Below are 20,318 nucleotides of genomic sequence, written 5' to 3'. Positions count from 1 at the left end.
CGCGAGCGGACGTCCCCTCCACACCCCCCACCCCCCCGCACCCCAGTGCAGCCCTGCCGGCAGGGCGCCCGCAAGAACACTCTCTGCAACGCCGTCCTCTCTTTCCCTCCCCCCACCCCGGAACGCCAGGTGCTGCCCAGTCCGCCCCCGCGAGCGGATGTACCACCCCTACCGCAGCCTGACACCGCCCCCGGGGGCACCCCGACCCGGACCCCGCACCTTGATAGGCTTGGTGTCGCTGGGGCTGAGACACTGGCCGTGCATCTCCTCCATGGCCCTGCAGGCCTGCGAGCTGCGGGCAAACTTGACGAATGCGATGCCTTTGGACTCTTTGGTGTGCTTGTCCCGCACCACCCAGATGTCTTGGATCTCCCCGAAGGGCGAGAAGCGCTCCCTCAGCACCGACTCGGGCGTGTACTTGCTGATCACCAAGAAGATGCGGCTGTTGGGCGGCTCGTCCAGGCTGTCCACGCCCGGGCGGAAGCCTCCGCCGCTCGCACAGCTCCCCGCTTCGTCCATGTTGCTCCACCCCGGCGCGGGAGCCAGGCCCGCACCCCTTTACTCCTCCTGGCTCCCGCCGTGCCCGCCACTGCCGCAGCTGCCCACCCGGTCGCTGCCAGCCTCGCGTCCGCTTCCGGAAGACGGAAGGGTCTGGGGCCAGGCGCAGGCCGGCCACGCAGGGTGGCGGCTTTGGGGTCGGGGACCTGCAGCGCCCCCTAGCGGCCCGGGGGAGCCTGACGCAGTCCACGGCGCCTATCCCGCGGAGCCAAGGCCCACGCACCAGGTGTGTGATCCTGGTTCCCTGTTGCTAGAAGTGTCTGGTACGTGGGCTTTCCCGTCGCTGGCTCTGCCCCACTCCCAAAGCCCATGGTGTCTTCCCCCAACCTTGCCACCTTGGTCGTAAGCTCAATAGAACAGCTCTATAGGACTGAGTTAAAACATTCAGTCTTAGAGCTGATCATCCAACTCCAGCCTCATTGTTGAGAAAACTGAGATGAGGAGTTGGGGCCCATGGAGTAGCAAAAGGTAATAGAAAAACAAACAACAGAGCCCAAACCAGAAACAACTCCATCTTCTGATCTACTCAACTCCCAGAAGCAACCGTGAGAGGTTTGAGGGCAGAAAGAATGCAGCGCACAACTGTGGAACTAGGAGAAATCCTAAGGTGCAAGCAAAGTGGGAAATCTGTACTGACTTCTAAGGCTTGTTGTTAATGGGTCTTGAGGAGAGGTCAGCATAAAACTGGCAGAAATCCAGAAACAAGGCAGTGGCACTGGAATGAAGTGAAAGGAACAAACCAGAAAATGGTTCAGAAGCAGAGCTTCTTAAATGTTCAAGTCCAGGGTTACTATGAATGAAAATAGGTAAATACTGTTCATTGGGTGCCAATCATAAGCCAGGCTCTGTGCAAGGAGCTAGACATACAATGCAGAAATGGAAGGACATGATGTCTGCCCTCAGAGAGCTTTTTTTCTACTGTGGAAGTCTTACATGAAAATATACAATGCAAAGTAATATCAGATTGTGTTAAATGCTTTTGCCACTGAATTGTGTGAGCTTGGAAAAATTACCTCATGCTTCCAGCTTCAGTTTCCTCAACTGTAAAGTAGAAATAATATTACCTACTAAATAGCATAGTTGTCAAGCTTAATTAATTCATCCATTCTATTAAGCCAGAAATGTTTTTGACTGTCTACTATGTGTTGGGCACTGTGCTATACCCAAGTGATATGTGTTAAACAAAATGATCACTCTCCTTGCCTCATGAAGTTAATAGATTGGGCTTGTCTAGTTAGGATTATTTGAGATAATATATATGGAGCTAATAGCTTAGTGATCAAATGAGATAATATGCATACAATGCACGATGGAGATTAATTTTCTTATTCCATTTCACTATGGTGTCCACTCCCCCACTCTTGATGTTGTATAGTTGTATGATGGCAACTGAAAGTTAGGGATTCTGGGTTCTCACTCAGGCTTTAGCACAAAATTGTGACAATTTCTCCTTGTATTATGGTCCACATCTGTAAAATGAGGGCTCTGTTTACCCTGGAGCTTAGCAAGTTAAGGAAGTATCTTATCTTAACTTTCCACTTCTCTTTATCTTACCCAGACCAAAGTGAATGAAAACAATGTGGTAATGTAATAATTTTATTGATGTGATGAAAGTGCAGATTCTAGCAATACTATTTTCCACCAGTGCCATCTAGTGGAAAATGTATAATTTTCTTAAACTGCACTTACTGGGAAATTTCTATTCTTAGTAGAACAAGATTACTGATTGGTATCCTGAAAATTTTAGAGCAGTTAATTTTATTTTAGAAGGGATAAAAGATTGGATAAAACAAAACCAGAATCAGAAATATTGGGTAATGCTGAGAATGCAAAATTTCTTTACCATTTAATCATGTGAAATACCACATATTCAATGAAAATAAGAAATTTACTTATGTTACTAAATTATAGTAAATATATTTTTCTTTGACTTGTCTATTTATTTTAAACAGATTTATTGAGATATAATTCAAATATCACACAATTCACCCATTTAAAGTGTTCATTTAAATTGTTTTTAGTATTCACAGAGTTGTGCAACGATCACCACAATTGTAGAACATTTTCATCACTCAATAATGACAGATTTGTCATGTTTCAAATCATATAAAATCACATTTGAGCATGAATCACATGTAACTAAAACAGCTGAAAATTCTGAGATTTGAAAGAATGATTATTAATTTGTCTTATATTAGAGAAAAGATATGCTGGGCCTTTGCAGATTAAATTAAATAAAACACGTAGCCTATAATGCACAATTATTAGAATGATAAACACATTAGAATGATAGACACTGAATTTCACATGAAATTCAGATTTCCCTTGAAATGTTTTCTTCTGAAGTTCTTAATTTTTTTTAAAAACAAGAGATTATATTGTAACTTATTTTTGAAATGCAAAGATAAAATAATAAATTCTTGTCACCGTTTTCCAAAATTTCTCCAAACTATGATCTAATTACAATGAGGCTTATTGGTTATTGAGATTAGTCATCATACATTATATTTAAGTAAAAATGTTTTGCCTTATTTGAAAATTTTTACTAGATTTTACCACTGATATTTGTTTGTGATCAATTAGTAACTTTCAGATTGTTCTGTAGGAATATGGTCCAGAGTATCCATTTTTTTCCCATCCTGTAAGGCTACTGGCTACTGATAATGTATGCAAGCACCTAGCCTGACTTGTGGTAGCTACTCAATAAATAATAGTCTCCTTTTATTTCTTGAGTTTGCATGTCTTTGAGTTTGAGAATAATATTTAACACCAGATTTTTTTTTCCCTTTTGATTCAATTTGATGACATACATCTTTTAAATATGTAGCTCAGAGGACAGAACACATAGGTACCACTTGGAGTTGTTTCATTCAACCATCTGGTAATTGTGGCTATTAAAATTAAAATAAAATTAATTAAAAAAAATTCAGTTAGTCGCATTAGTCACACCTCAAGGGCTTAAAGTTACTTGCGGCTAGTAGACAGTCTCCACGCTGAATATTTCCATCATGGCAGAAAGTCGTATTGGAGAGAGCTCCAGAGAACAAGAATATGCGTAAATCTCACACTTACCTATTACACAAAATTTAATAAATTATTTTAATATTCCTATTTCTCTGTTACAGCCTTACCACTCACATCTCACTGAATTGATTATGTAACCACAGGTAAACTACTTTTCCTTCTCACGTTTTCCTAAACACGACTTTGACTTTCTTACCTGTCTGCCTTCAATACCCTTGTCTTCTTATAGCTTTCCCAGTCCTCTCCTTTATATCTCCCTCCCTCGCTCATTCTCTCTGTTTCTATTCATACTCTATTCTGCTCTTTTGGCGATTAACGAGCAGCTTGCAACCTCGCTGTCCATTCTTGTATTATTGCACTTTTTATGTAGCTCATTTATAATGATTTAACTTTTAATGTACTTAAATCTTGCCCCAGCTGGATTATGACTCATAGAAAATTGGAGCTTCAGGTCAGTGTTTGTCCTTACAAGTTGCTTGGCACCGTGTCTTGCCCACAGAATAAGTAGTTGCCTTATTTATTGACGTGATATGACTCCCGCCATCAAATACTAACGGACCATTCATAAAACGTTGAATTCCTACTTCAAGCAAGAGCTGGTACATATTGTGAATATACATAGATAATTTAACTCTTCAGTTAGGTAAAAGTGAAACAAACAAAGCCGGACCCTCACTCTGTCACATTTAGATTCGGTCAGTGACGGCTCGGCAGCGCGAGGCTTTAAACCCCTGCGAGAATTGCGATTCCGTGGGATTTGGGAGCCAATCAGCAGTGCCGATGGAGCCCCGCCTGCCACTGGCTGGCTTCCGCTGGAAGCACATGCAGGCCCGGCCTTTCAGTGTGGCTTTCGAGGCGCTGCGGCCGCCGGACAGCCAGACTGGAACTTGGGGCGCACACTTTGGGCCGAGCCGCCGCACAGTTGACGTTAGAGGTTCTCTGGGGAAGCGGAGGACGGAGCCGCTGGCCCTGTGGTAAGTATGGGACTAGCTAGGAGGGGGTGGGCCGGGCCCTCATGTGATCTGAGCACCGGTTACGTGCCACGATGCAGTTTGGGCCTGGGTTCACTCAGAGAGGAGGATCCAACCGTTTGATTAGTAAGAAGCTCGCCTTAGCCCCAGCCAGGTGGGGCCTGGGTATCCCTAAAAGTGCTACAGAAGACAGTTTCTAGAGAGGGACCTTTCTGCAGCCTTTCTAATTTATGAGTGGGACTGATTTTGAGTCGAGCCTTCAGCCCATGTTGGCAGAAGTCAGCCTCCAAATGGAGGTGGTGGCATGGAGGAGTCCAGATTGGGAGTTTGGAAAGCTGATTCTTGTTCCAGTTCAGAGGTTCAAGCACAGAAGTTTAGAAAGGGGAAAGGCTATAGACACCTGTGTGTCGGGGGGCCGGGAGGTAGGGGGATGTGTGTTCATAGATGTCAAGTGATTCACCCAGGGTCACATCTTTGTGATGCACTCCACTGCAGTACTTTTTTCCATTGCAACATGCAGAATCCCACTTAATTTTTTAAAGTCTGTGTAGTATTCATCTTTAAAATATTCTAGTGAGCTTCCCCATTCTCTTTCAACACTACAATTATTTGGATTTTGTAAACTTCGAAAGCTTTAAGGGTGTCTTGATTGTTCTTACCACATTCCTCTTTTTATGGGCAAAGTTAGAAATGACAATGGTATGTACCAGTATTAAAAAGTTTTTCACTTACTCCTCTTTAAGTACTGTCACTCAGTTTAGCATCTGCAGTGTGTCAGACATTATGTTCAACACAGGGTTGCCTAGATCACTTTTAGGAGGGAATTGTTAAAACTGAAAGTCTAGGATTATATATTTAAACCTCTCACTTTTCACCATCTCTCTCTACTTCTCACCAACTTGTGACTTTAAACAAGCAACTTAACCCCTGTGGACTTCATTTTCCTCATCTGTAAAAATAGAGATATTAATATTATCTATCTCACGTGGCTGGTGTGAGGATTAAATACAGTAATAATATATAAAGGGCTTATACTATGCCTGGCACGTAGTAAGCATGTGAAATTGTTAGCTACTCTTAGCCTGGTCTCTTTAGCTTTAGAATTACTTCGTTTTTGGATGAGTGATCATTCTCATACCAGATGTCATGTCTTTTCCTATTTTAGTGAGATATTTCTTAATTACTAAATACTAGTAGAGTGCCAAATGATCATAAGACAAAGTGAATTCCCTTGATATCCTTCCTAGTCTTCCTGCCCCCTCCCTTGCTGCCATTGCTGCATCTACTGGTTTTAATGCACTTTGAAGAGGGGTCGTAGATGCTTGCACAGCAGTGATTACATATGGCAGCAGTGAGTGTTTTAATTGTGTTAAATACTGGTAGTTTGAACAGTGACAATGTATCAATGTATTTTCTTATTACTGACTTGCATGTAAAATCTGAGTAAAGAAATTTGTTTTTTCCTTTTTTAAAAAAAAGTCTAGTTTCCTGAATTACCAGTAAAATTTAATCAGTATAAGAATCAATCTGATCTTTCTGCTTTATACAAAAATTGGAAAGAAAGTTTCTTTAGTTAGTACTGAGATGACATTTTGTTTTTATATTATACAACTTTATTGTTATAGTGAATGCATTTTGCTAAAAGGCCATACATTTGTTTTTGTGACTGAAGTTTTCCTCTCTATGGCCCTTGTTCAAAGGCTCAATGAATTCTGTACCTGTACAGAGACTTGGTAAAACTCACACAGGTAGAAATTATTGAAGTTTGGAATTTTAAAGTAAGCTTCTCTTGGATAAAGTGTGTTTTCTTGCTTCCCTTTTTATCAGACCTAAAACACTGATTAACAGCTGAGTTGTTTTGGATACTGCCCAAAGGAAACTTCTGTCTTCCCTTTACATGGATTATTGACAGTGATTCGGGTTTCCACACAGATTTTAAAAAGTTAGGAAGATACTAATTTTGCAAGTTTCTGTATATGAAGTACTAGCCTCTCTCTGAGTAATAGTTACTTTAGTTAAACAATACTGTTTTTCAGTATTGTCAGAATAACACAAACGTTTTCTAGTTCTTGGTTGAGTTTTGAAGGTAAAATGTGCTTAGAACTGTACTGTCAAGAATTAGGTATTTTCATTATTTCTGTAACAGTAGCTCTTATGTGGAATCCATCCCCATTCCACCTCCCCCGCAACCATTCTTTAAAGAATACAAACTGCAGGAAAACAAAACCCAGGTACTGCATTCATTAGCGTTTCAAACTACATTTTTTTCAATAAGTTAAAATTATTTTAGTTTTTATATCATTTTAGATGGAAGAGGCATTTATTTAGGTACATAACAGAGTTTTTGGCAGTGGCATTTATTTAGGTACATAACAGAGTTTTTGGCAGTCTTTTTTTAAAATTGTTTTTTATCATTTGCAAGAATTCTTTATTTTATTTATTTATTTATTTTTTAAAATTTATTTTTGGCTGCATTGGGTCTTCATTGCTGTGTGTGGGCTTTCTCTAGTTGCAGCGAGTGGGGGCTACTCCTCGTTGCGGTACTAGGGCGTCTCTTTGTGGTGGCTTCCCTTGTTGCGGATCCTGGGCTCTAGGCGCGCGGACTTCAGTTGTTGTGGTGTGTGGGCTCAGTAGTTGAGGCGTGCGGGCTCTAGGGCACACAGGGTTCAGTTGTTGTGGTGCGCAGGCTTAGTAATTGTGGCTCACGGGCTCTACAGTGTGGTCTCAGTAGTTGTGGCGCATGGGATTAGTTGCTCCGCAGCATGTGGGACCTTCCGGACCAGGAATCAAACCTGTGTCCCCTGCATTGGCAGGCGGATTCTTAACCACTGCACCACCAGGGAAGCCCCGAGTTTTTGGCAGTCTTACCGAAATATCTTTAGGCAGAATTTATTGTGTATATCTATCACTGTGTAATAAAACCTTCCGTACTTAGAACCGTATATTTTCTACTACATGTACTAATGCTGACTGAACTCAGTACTGTTTGATTGTTTTTAGGTAATGCCTGATTTAGTCTGGTAGATTTGTTTAGAGCTGAGAGTGTAAGGTAAATAGGAAATTATGTATTACATGTAGCTTGCTGTGGCCTCATTTCTATATGGTATTTTATAGTTTTGTCTATTATTGCAGGCATGTAAATAATCATAATAAATATCATATTTAATCACCTTTCCAATTTGTTATGTGATTATTTTTAAGTAAGGGAATACCAATTTAGACATATATGCTTCACGTCATTGTTTGCACCTCTACTTTTTGGAACTGAAAAGAAAAATAGAATATTGTTGACTTAGGTAAATTACTGTAATTGAAGGCTGAAGGAAAACCAGGCTTATACCAACAGCAGTTTCTGAAGTAGCAATGGCTAGAAATTCAAAATAAACCTGATAAGTGAGATGATTCTTTATAAAATTGGATGCTATAATATGTTTGTGTTTTTGAGCACTCAGAATTTAAAGCATGTCTGCTTTAAATTATATTTTAATTTAATATTATTAGTATTCATTTCAGTCAGAGTGATGAAATTCCTTTTTTTTAAAAAAAATTATTTATTTATTTATATTTATTTTTGGCTGTGTTGGGTCTTCATTTCTGTGCAAGGGCTTTCTCCAGCTGTGGCGAGCGGGGGCCACTCTTCATCGTGGTGCTTGGGCCTCACACTGTCGCGGCCTCTCCCGTTGTGGAGCACAGGCTCCAGACACGCAGGCTCAGTAGTTGTGGCTCACGGGCTTAGTTGCTGCGCGGCATGTGGGATCTTCCCAGACCAGGGCTCGAACCCGTGTTCCCTGAATTGGCAGGCAGATTCTTAACCACTGCGCCACCAGGGAAGCCCCTGAAATTCCTTTTTATCCAGCCTTGCAAATCAGATATTTTCTTTGGTTTGTGGTTTAATGTTTCATTGCAGAACAAAATGGCAAATGCTGAGGCAGGCAAGAAGATCTTTGTTCAAAAATGTGCTCAGTGCCACACAGTGGAAAAAGGTGGAAAACACAAGACTGGTCCAAACCTCTGGGGCCTTTTTGGCAGAAAAACAGGACAAGCACCAGGATTTTCTTATACCGATGCAAACAAAAACAAAGGTAAAAACTAGGCAGTTGTTGGAGAGAACCAGAAACGTTGTAGCAAAGGATTTGATATAATAATTTCCTGATTTGCAGAATTAAAAATGAAATCCACATGTTTATATTATGGAAATATTAATTTATGTCATAAGATCTGTGTTTGGATAACTGGTCATCTTTTTTTTTTTTTTTTTTGTGGTTCTCGGGCCTCTCACTGTTGTGGCCTCTCCCGTTGCGGAACACAGACTCCGGACGCGCAGGCTCAGCGGCCATGGCTCATGGGCCTAGCCGCTCTGCGTCATGTGGGATCCTCCTGGACCGGGGCATGAACCCATGTCCCCTGCATCGGCAGGCGGACTCTCAACCACTGTGCCACCAGGGAAGCCCCTGGTCATCTTTTTGATCAGAGAAATTAGCAGTCCTCTGTGGCATAAGTTTTTTGCCTATACAAGGAACTTCATTTTATGCAATACATATATCTTGAAAAAGCACGAGCTAAATTTAAAAAAATCAAATCATGTTTTAATGGCATAATGGCAATTTTTTATTTGTAGTAGTGATTCTTAGCAGGGTGTGGGGAATGTTATATAGTTTGAAAATGTTATATAGTTTGAAAAAGTATATTCAATCATTTCTTTGTTGGTGGAAAGTGTGTAGATGACAGTTAATTTTAGGATTGAAATTCAAAATGGTTGCAAAAGACTGTAATATCTTTGCAAAGCAATTTATTACTCTTGGAGATATCTATATCTCTATATATTTACGTATATAATTAGGGTACAACTCTTATTTTTTAAGCTGTTCTTGGTGTACAGAATGGACTTGAGGACAGGGTGGGTGGGGAAGGGTAAGCTGTGACAACGTGAGAGAGTGGCATGGACATATGTACACTACCAAATGTAAAATAGATAGCTAGTGGGAAGCTGCTGCATAGCACAGGGAGATCACCTCGGTGCTTTGTGACCGCCTAGAGGGGTGGGATAGGGACGGTGGGAGCGAGATGCAAGAGGGAGGAAATATGGGGATATATGCATACACATAGCTGATTCACTTTGTTGTACAGCAGTAACTAACACAATATTGTAAAGCAGTTATACTCCAATAAAGATGTAAAATTAAAAAAAAAATTGTTCTTGGTATCTCAGCATTTCTTACAGGCCCAAATTTCAGATCACTACTACACCACTGTTTGGAAAGGTTTTTATTTTATTTTGTTTTGTTTTGTTTTGTTTTATTTTATTTTATTTATTTTTCTTTCTATTTTTCTAATTGAGGTGAAATTCACATAACATACAATTAACCATTTTAAAGTGCAAAATTCAGTAACATTTAGTGTATTCACAGTGTTGTACAATCACCACCTCTCTTTAGTTTCAAAACTTTTTCATTATCCCAGAAGTATCCCTGTACCCATTAACTAATCACTTTCTGTATCCCCCTACCCCCATCCTTTGGTAACCACTTATCTGCTGTCTCTATGGATTTGTGTACTCTAGATATTTCAAATAAAATGAATCATGTAATACATGATCTTTTATGTCTAGCTTCTTTTGCTTAGCCTATTTTCAAGATTCATTGAAGTTGAAGCATGTATCAATACTTCATTCTTTTTTTATGGCTGAATACTATTCCATTGTATGTATATATCACAATTTATTTATCCATTCATCAGTTGATAGACATTTGGATTGTTTCCACATTTTACCTATTGTGAATAGTGCTACTATGAATGTTTGTGAAAAAGTGTTTAAGTCCCTGTTTTCAGTTACTTTAGGTCTATACCTAGGAGTGGAATTGCTGGGTCAGTTAACTACGTTTAACTTTTTGAGGAAAGGTCAGATTGTTTTCCACAGTGTCTGCACCATTTTACTTTTCCATCAGCAATGTAGGAGGATTCTTATTTCTCTGTATAGTCACCAACACTTGTTCTTTTCTTTTCTTTTCTTTCTTTTTTTTTTTAAATTGCCATCCTAGTGGGTATGAAGTGGTGCCTGGTGAGTTTGCTTTGTATTTCCTTAATGATCCATAATACTGAGCATTGTTTCATGTGCTTGTTGGCCATTTGTATATTTTCTTTGGAAAAATGTCTGTTTATATTCTCTCCCCATTTTTTATTTGGGTTGTTTGCCTCTGTTGTCAAGTTATAAGATTTTTTATGTATTCTGGACACTAAACCCTTATCAAATAAGTGACTTGCAAATATTTTCTCTTATTCTGTAGATTGTCTTCATTTTAAAAAATAATGTCTTTTGATGAATAGTGATTTTTAATTTGTAAGAAGTCCATTTATCTATTTTTGTTATTGATGTTTCTTGTGTTTGGGTGTAAAATCTGAATCTATCATGAAATCTAAGGTCATAAAGATTTACCCTATGTTTTCTTCTAATAGTTTTATAGTTTTATCTCATATTGATATTTAGGTCACTGACCTACTTTTAATTAACCAAAATTAATTATCATTAATTTTTTATATAGAGTGAGGTAGTGGTCCAACTTCATTCTTTTGCATGTGGTTATCTAGTGTTCCTAGCACCATTTGTTGAAGAGATTCTTTTACAGTTGAATGGTTAAAAATCATTTTACAGCCTTGTTGAAAATCAGTTGGCCATATATGTTAGGGTTTACTTCTGGACTTTCAATTCTCTTTCATTTGTCTGTACATCTATTCTTATACTGTACTACACTGTTTTGATTACTGTAGCTTTGTAGTAAATTTTGAAATTGGGAAGGATGAACCCTCTAACTGTGTTTTTATTTTTCAGTATTGTTTTGGCTATTCAGGGCCCTTTGCAGTTCCATGAGTTTGAAGATCACCTTTTCCATTTCTGCAAAAAAGGCCTATGGAATTTTGATAGTGATTGCATTGTATCTGAAGATTGCTTTGGGGAGTATTGCCATTTTAACACTATTAATGTTACATTCTGTGAACATGGGATGCCTTTCCTATTATTTAGGTCTTCTTAAATTTAGCAGTATTTCGTAATTTGCAGTGTGCAAGTCTTTCACCTTCTTGATTAAATTTATTCCTACCTATTTTATTCTTTTAGGTACTATTATTAATAGAATTGTTTTTTAAATTTCCTTTTCAGATCGTTCACTGTTTGTGTGTAGAAACAGCTGATCTTTGTATGTTGATCTTGTACTGTGCAACTTTGCTAAATTCATTTATTAGCTCTAGTAGATTTTTTTGTGGATTCTTTACAATTTTCTATATAGAGAATTATGTCACCTGTGAATAGAGATAGTTTTAGTTCTTCCTTTCCAATCTGAGTAGCTTTTATTTCTTATTCTTCCCTAATTGCTCTGGCTAGGACTTCTGGTAGAATTGTGAATATCTCTGGGGAGAGTGAGCATCTTTGTCTTGTCTTGTTTGTTTTTTGGTTTCTTTTTAAATTTATTTATTTAATTTATTTATTTTTGGCTGCGTTCAGTCTTTGTTGCTGCGCATGGGCTTTCTCTAGTTGCGGCAAGAGGGGGTTACTCTTTGTTGCGGTGTGCGGGTTTCTTGTTGCGGTGGCTTCTCGTGTTGTGGAGCATGGGCTCTAGGTGTATGGGCTTCATTAGTTGTGGCAGACAGGCTCAGTAGTTGTGGCTTGCGGGCTCTAGAGCACAGGCTCACTAATTGTGGTGCATGGGCTTAGTTGCTCTGCATCACATGGGATCTTCCCAGACCAGGGATCAAACCCGTGTCCCCTGCATTGTCAGGCAGATTCTTAACCACTGTGCCACCAGGGAAGCCCCTTTGTCTTGTTCTTGACCTTAGGGGGAAAGCTTTCAGTTTTTTACCTTGAATATGGTGCTAGCTGTGGGGTTTCCATAAATCCTGTTTTTCATGTTAAGCAAGGTCCCTTCTATTGCTGGATGTTTTTATCATGAATAGGTGTTGGATTTTGTTAAATGCTTTTTCTGCGTCTGTTGAGATAATCATGTGTTTTTTTTTCCTTTTGCTCTGTTAATGTGGTATATTATATTGATTTTCTTATTTTGAACCATTCTTGCATTCCTGGGATAAATCTCACTTGGTCATAGTGTGTTATTCTTTTAACAGTGCAGTTGGATTTAGCTTGCTAGTATTTTGTTGAGGATTTTTGCATTAGAGATATTGGTTTTTTAATTTTCTCGTGATGTCTTTATCTGGGTTTGGTGTTTGGAGAAGTTTTAAATATAAATTATTGGCAGCTGTAAGTCCTCTTCATAAGTGATTTGAATTTAGTATTTAAAAATTTCTTAATAGGTTTTTTAGTGGTTGTATAGACTAAAGTACCTCATTTGCTTGAGCTTTGCAGACCATGTTGCAGGAGAAAGGCTTTAATAAGGTGAGTTGGCACCTTGTGCATTATTTCTTTTTTTTTGTTTTTGTTTTTTGTGGTACACGGGCCTCTCACTGTTGTGGCCTCTCCCATCGCAGAGCACAGGCTCCGGACGTGCAGGCTCAATGGCCACGGGTCACGGGCCTAGCCGCTCCACGGCATGTGGGAGCTTCCCGGACCGGGGCACGAACCCGTGTCCCCTACATCTGCAGGCGGACTCTCAACCACTGCGCCACCAGGGAAGCCCTGCATCATTTTTTGAGTGCACATATAGTAGCTTACACTTTGTCAAAAGAGGGATTCTACTTATTTCAACCTGTGTTAATGTTTCTAGTAAGATAGTGTTTGCAGTTGGTTTCAGCCTGTTGTGGTTTTTGTTTGTTTGTTTTTGTGAAACTTGTACAGGCATACCTTTATTACACTTCTCAGACATTGCAGGTTTGTGGCAACCCTGCACCAAGCAAGTCTCTCAGTACCATTTTTCCAGCAGCATTTGCTCACTTCGTGTCTCTGTCACATTTTGGTAATTCTCACAATATTTTAAACTTTTAAATTATTATTTTACTTGCTATGGTGATCTGTGATCAGCAGTCTTTTTTTTTAACATCTTTATTGGAGTATAATTGCTATGGTTCTTATTATGATTGCAAGACGCACTTTAGCAACAACCATCAGGAAACTTTGAAAAAAAACAAAGATTATTACTCACAGATCCTGGAGGGTACACAGTATGTGTGGGGCTACCCAGTGTGGTATCAGGTAGAAAGAGAGCGTGGGCTTGGGGTTTTGCTTTTATTGGGGCTGAGAGTGGGGTGCTAGGGTTTTGTGGGTTCATTGTTTATTGGTGAATTTAAAATATAAAAGCAGGAATTAAAGCATGGGAAGGGAAAAAGCAAGCCAGTCGGTCAAATGGTCAGTTATATGGGTCTGCCTTTCTGAAAAAAGGGAACTTCATGGGTGGGCATCCTTGTTCTTTATCTACTTGTATAGCTGGCAGTGCATTTATTCAAGATGGATGTATTTGAAGGGGATGCCTCAGCAATTAAAAACTTAATGTCCAGCACTTATATTACAATCAAAAAGGCTAATTGTCAGTTACTTACACTACAGATAGATAAGATGTAAAGAAAGTTTTGTTACCTGGAATTTTGGGGAAAGAAACCTTATAGATAGTCAAATGGTTTGATTAAAACAAAGTTCACACGTGTCTAGATTGTCAGTTTTTTTGTGTATGTGAAAATAAGATACTTTGCATTTTCTCAAAGCCTTGAGAGCAATACAGTTTAGTAGGACGGAGAGCTGGCGAAGCCATTTGTTCCTAGACTTGGGTGTCCAAGCAAACTAGGATGGGGTGGGGAGTATGTGGTAAGTCTGTTTTAGAGCACTACTACTACATCTTAGCGTTTGAGGATGGTAATAGTTTCCTAGGGCTCCTGTAACCAAGTACTATAAATTAGGTGGCTTAAAATAGTGAAAATTTATGGTTTCATAGTTCTGGAGGCTAGAAGTGCAAAATCAAGTTGTTGGCAGGGCCATGCTCTTTCTGAAACCCGAGGGCAATCTTCCCTTGCCTCTTCCTAGCTTCTGGTGGTTTGCCAGTAAACTTGGTGTTTTGGGCCTACAGCTGCATAACTCTAGTCTCTACCTTCATTGTCATATTGTCCCAGCGTGTCTCTGTCTTCATATGGCCTTCTTACAAGGATACTAGTAAAATTGGATTGAGAGACCCATCTTACTCAGTGTGACCTCTTTTCAACTTAACTAAACACACCTGCAATGACCTTATTTCCAAATAAAGCCACATTCTGAGGTACCAGGGGTTAGGGTCTCAACATAACTTTATTCAGGGGACACCCACAATAAAGGACCACATATATATGAAATAAATACATAGATAATTGATAAAAATACTTATATTAAAACAACATAGAGTAAAATTTAATCTTTGTCAAGTCAAGTGTGTTTATCACCTTCTTAAACATCAGTGTAGTTGCTAGTAATACAATATCATTGTATTTAGTATATGCAGAAATGCTGGTTAGTAGATATTCTATAATAAAGAATTGTCTGGTCTTTGTCTCAGATTCCTGGGAGGGATCTCTAAAACCTTGGCATTTCCCAGTGATAGGAGCATCTTTGTTACTCAGGGTTGGGTTCTGGGACTACAGCCTGTGTTTATGCTAATGAGATGACTTGTGGTAGGCTCCTTGATAGTTTCAGGATGGGGGCTGGGCAAGCTGGAAAGACCAACCATGTAATTAGAGAATTGGGGCTTTGGGCTAGGTGATATCAAGGATAGAGGACAGGGGCTGGAGATTGAGTTCAAGCACATGGCTAGTGATTCAATCAATCATGCCTATGTAATGAAACCCCAATAAAAAATCTGGCCACTTTCAACTGGAAGCTCTACTTGAGCTTCCTGGTTGGTAAACACATCAATGTACTGGAGGGGGATGAGTCATGATTCCACAGGGCCGGGGCCAGGAACCTCTGTGTTTGTGAGTTTCCCAGACCTCACCATCTGGGTCTCTTCATTTGGCTGGTACTGATCTGTATCCTTTATAGTAAAACTGTAATTTTTAAGTAGTGCTTTCCTGAGTTCTGTGAGTTGTTCTTGCAAATTATAAAACCTAAGGGAGTCCTGGGAACCCTTAAATTTATAGTCAGTTGGTTAGAAGTTTGGATGGACTGGGGACCCTGAACTTGCAGCTGGTGTCTGAAGTGAGGCACTCTTGTTGGGGACTTTGGAGTCTGTGCTAACTCCAGGCAGTTAGTATGAGAATGGAATTGCATTTATTGCAGTAGGATTTACAATTAATAGACTCTTGAATAAATCAGTCTTAAACTTGCATTTATTGTATGCATTTATATGGCTCTTTAACTTTTAAAGTAATATTTTTCTATAGTGTCATTTTATTATTTTGCTATCCTATTATAAGAGCAGTCAACTTTTGAAGTCCTGATTTTTAGAACAGTTATAACCTAACATTTGTCCCTCTAGCTGCCAATATTTTAAAGACTTTTTTGCTTATTAACATTGATTTAAAATCATATTAAAGCTTATTACAAATATATCTTTTATTATAGGTTTTTATCAAAGATAAAAGGCTGTATATGGCTTGGCTTTAACATTATTTAATAATTAGAAATAAAATTTTCCTGAGTCAGATTGTTTAATTAATATTTATGACTTATTTGGGGATATAATATTATTATTTGTTCTACTAATGAAATAAGAATAATAAGTAGCACAATGAAATTGGACTCTTATTGTTCACCACTGACAAAAATTAATTTGAAATGGATTAAAGATTTAAACATAAGACCAGAAACCATAAAACCTCTAGAAGGAAACATAGGGAAAAGTTCCTTGACATTGGTCTTGACAGTGATTTTTCTGGATATGACACCAAAAGCACAAACAAGAGCAAAAATAAATAAATGGGACTAATTAAACTAAAAAGCTTCTGCACATCAAAAGAAGCAGTCAACAAAATTAAAAGGCACCCTACTGAATGGGAGAACATATTTGCAAATCATATGTCTGAAAAGGGGTAAATATCTGAAATATATAAAGAACTCATACAACTCAATAGAGAGAAAACCAACCAGATTAAAAAATGTACGGAGGAACTGAATAGACATTTTTCCAAAGAAGACATATAGATGGCCAACAGATACATGAAAAGGTACACATCATTACTAATAATCACGGCAATGCAAGTGAGATTATCACCTTACACCTGTTAGAATGGCTATTATCAAAAGACAGGAAATAGCAATTATTGGGAAGGATGTGGAGGAAAGGGAACCCTTTTACACTGTTGGTGGGAATGCAAATTGGTAAGCCACTGTGGAAAACAATATGTAGTTTCCTCAAAAAGTTAAAAATAGACCTACCATATGATCCAGTAATCCCACTTCTGGGTATATATTCAAAGGAAAGCAGAATCTTGAAGAGATATCTGCACCACCATGTTCATTACAGCATTATTTACAATAGCCAAGATATTGAAATATCCTGAGTCCATCAGTGGATGAATGAATAAAGAAGATGTACTGTATATACACAATAGAATATTATTCAACCATGAGAAAGAAAGAAATCCTGCTATTTACAACAACTTGGATGAACCTTGAGGGCATTATGCTAAGTGAAATAAGTCAGACAGAGAAAGACAAATACTGTATAATACCACTTACATGTGGAATCTAAAAAAGCCAAGCTTAGAAAAATAGAAAGTAGAGGGGTAGTGACCAGAGGTGGGGAGTTAGGGTAACGGGGAGATATTGGTCAAAGGGTACAAACTTCCAGCTATAGGATTAACAAGTTCTGGGTATCTGATGTATAACATGGTGATTATAGCTAATAATACTGTATTATATACTTGAAAGTTGCTAAGAGAGTATATCTTAAATGTTCTCACTACAAAGAAGAAATGGTTATTATGTGATGGGGTGGAGGTTTCTGCTAATGCTATGGTGGTAATGATTTTGCAATATATAAGTGTATCAAATTAACATATTGTACACCTTAAATTTATAAAATGTTATATATCAATTATATCTCAGTAAAGCTGGAAAAAATAATGTTGGGTTACTAGGTTAATTGAGCACGGTTTTAAAATAATATTATTTAGAATAAATAAAGATTTAAAAAATATTTTAGGACAGCTTGATCAAAGACAGACTTGATAAGAAGAGCCAAGAAGTCAGTAGTTCAGTTTTAATACAAATTGTGGAAAACTGTCAACCATAGTTTATTTTCCATGTATGGTCTTTCTGTTGGAAATAATTACACCATTTTAGTTTTCAAAAGAATAAGGACATTCTCATATTTTAAAGAAGATTGTTCCATATGACTTGCTTAGAGTATAGTTTTACAAAATTCATGATTGTGGCAATAATTTTATATTGTGTGGTTTTAAAAAATTGTAGCTATATATGTATAACATAACATTTACCATTTTAACCATTTTAAAGTGTACAGTTCTGCAGCATTAAGCACATTCACGTTGTTCTGCAGCCATCACCACCATCCATCTCCAGAAGTTTTTTATCTTCCCAAACTGAAATTCTGTACCCATTAAACAGGCCCTGGAAGCTCCCATTCTATTTTGTCTCTGAATTTGACTACTCTAGGTACCTCAAATAAATGTAGTCACATAGTATTTGTCTTCTTGTGACTAGCTTATTTCATGTAGCATAATGTCTTTAGGGTTTATTCATGTTGTACCATGTGTCATAATTTCCATCCATTTAAAGGCTAAATGATATTCCATTGTATGTATATACCACATTTTGTTTATCAATCAATGGACACTCTGGTTACTTCCAGTTTTGGCTATTATGAATAATGATGCTATGAACATGGGATATAAATATTTGTTCATGTTCCTGCTTTCACTTCCTTTGGGTGTAATACCCAGAAGTGGAATTGCTGAATCATATGAAAATTCTTGAGTTTAATTTTTTGAGAAATAGCTGTACCATTTTCCATAAGGGCTCTATCATTTTATGTTCCCTCCAGCAATACGTAAATAACAAGTGTTGTCTGAGATCTCAGACTCAGACAACACTTGTTACTTTGTTTTTTGTTTGTTTGTTGATAATAGCTTTCCTAATGGGTGTGAAGTGATATCTCCTTTTGGTTTTGGTTTGCATTTCCCTAAAGATTAGTGATGTTGAGCATCTGTATTGTTTTTTTTTTTCTTAAACATCAGTAAATGGATACAATTTTTCTTTTGCGAATAGTACTTTATACATATTATTTAATAACTATATGCTGTTTGCATTTTGGGGGCAATGATAATTGAAACAAATTGAATTAACTCATGATTTGCCCAGGGTTGTGTGCTAACAAGTGATATAACTAAGATTCAGACTCAGGTCTTCTTCGGCCTTTAATGAAATCATATCATGGGGTAACATATTCGCTGAACTAACTTATTATTAATTTTTATCTTTTTCCTTTTGTCATGTCAGATCTGTTAAAATAAGCAGTAGGACACATAAAATCATAAATGTACTAATAATTTAAAAAATATTTTGAAATCCATTTATATTATATGAAAATTCAGATAGTTCAAAAGGATACTTCCCAGTATGAGTGATAGGAAATTATATATATTCATGTCTCCCTATTCTCCCCTATTCCTTTCCCTTTACCAACTAATTTTATATGGTAATATTATTCTTTATAATTTTAGTGGCTGTATTCATACTTTAAGTTGTATTGTATGCCTCTGTTATTTTATTTAACTACTTTAAGCAATATGTCTATTCTTCACTCTGAAGGATGAGAGAATCAAAGTGGTTATACAACCTCCAATTTTTTCATACTCTTTACTGAGCTACTTATGTTGTTATTTCTGCTTTGACATGATACATATAATTTATATCCTGTGTAACTGTAATTACCACAGTTGCTTTAACATTTGTCCTACATTTAGATTGTATTAGTGCTTATTCCCAGCTTTTACCACAGTGTCTATATTTATTTTTTGGTTGGTAGAAGATTATCTATCAGTAGTTATGCCAAGAAAGAATTACTGGAACCATATTACCCCAGTTCTTGATGTTTGAAAAGATCAGTGGATTCCCATTACACTTGAATTGTTTGGCTAGACGTAAAATGATTGGATGATACTGTTAATTCCTCAGGATTTTGTATGCTTCATGTTGAATTTTTCTTTGGAGAGATCTGAAGCCAGCCCGATTGTTTTCCATTATAAGTCACTTGGTTTTATTTTTATTTTACTCTTTTCCCCCTAAGTTTCAGTAAAATTCGTATTGAAATTTAGTAATTTACTAGGCTGTGTATAAGCCTTGATTGATCTGTTTCAGATTTTCCTGGGACATGTGTTCTTGCAATTGGCAGATTCAGGACTTTTTTTTTTTTTCTTAACATTTTTATTGGAGTATAATTGCTTTACAATGGTGTGTTAGTTTCTGCTTTATAACAAAGTGAATCAGTTATACATATACATATATCACCATATCTCTTCCCTCTTGCATCTCCCTCCCTCCCACCCTCCCTATCCCACCCTTCTAGCTGGTCACAAAGCACCGAACTGATCTCCCTGTGCTATGCGACTGCTTCCCATTGGCTATCTATTTTACATTTAGTAGTGTATATATATGCATATATTCACTACCACTCTCTCACTTTGTCCCAGCTTACCCTTCCCCCTCCCTGTGTCCTCAAGTCCATTCTCTAGTAGGTCTGCATCTTTATTCCCGTCTTGCCCCTAGGTTCTTCATGACCATTTTTTTTTTCAGATTCCGTATATATGTGTTAGCACACAGTATTTGTTTCTCTCTTTCTGACTTACTTCACTCTGTATGACAGACTCTAGGTCCATCCACCTCACTACAAGTAACTCAATTTT

The 20,318-nt window shown here is 38.0% G+C and overlaps 2 protein-coding genes across 3 annotated transcripts in view; one reads left to right on the top strand and one right to left on the bottom strand.

Annotated features, from left to right (window-relative positions):
* The window catches only part of RBM45 (RNA binding motif protein 45), a 14,591-nt gene extending 13,932 nt beyond the window's left edge, over positions 1-659 (bottom strand). For both annotated transcript variants that reach the window (XM_007130756.3, XM_055088800.1), the window contains exon 1: positions 220-659. In XM_007130756.3, coding sequence (XP_007130818.1) covers positions 220-519 — 300 coding nt within the window. In that variant the 5' untranslated portion in view covers positions 520-659. The remainder of the gene's footprint in view (positions 1-219) is intronic.
* Positions 660-4,495: 3,836 nt separating this feature from the next.
* LOC102977457 (cytochrome c 2) overlaps positions 4,496-20,318 on the top strand; it is a 26,892-nt gene continuing 11,069 nt past the window's right edge. Inside the window, exons 1-2 of the mRNA XM_007130757.2 lie at positions 4,496-4,556; positions 8,461-8,635. Of these exons, the coding sequence (XP_007130819.1) occupies positions 8,467-8,635 (169 nt within the window). The 5' untranslated portion in view covers positions 4,496-4,556; positions 8,461-8,466. The remainder of the gene's footprint in view (positions 4,557-8,460; positions 8,636-20,318) is intronic.

The sequence above is a fragment of the Physeter macrocephalus genome, chromosome 2 (assembly GCF_002837175.3).
Source record: "Physeter macrocephalus isolate SW-GA chromosome 2, ASM283717v5, whole genome shotgun sequence".
Classification (NCBI taxonomy): Eukaryota; Metazoa; Chordata; class Mammalia; order Artiodactyla; family Physeteridae; genus Physeter; species Physeter macrocephalus.
The sequence above is the reverse complement of the archived record's forward strand: the minus strand, read 5'-3'. Positions and strand labels throughout refer to the sequence as shown.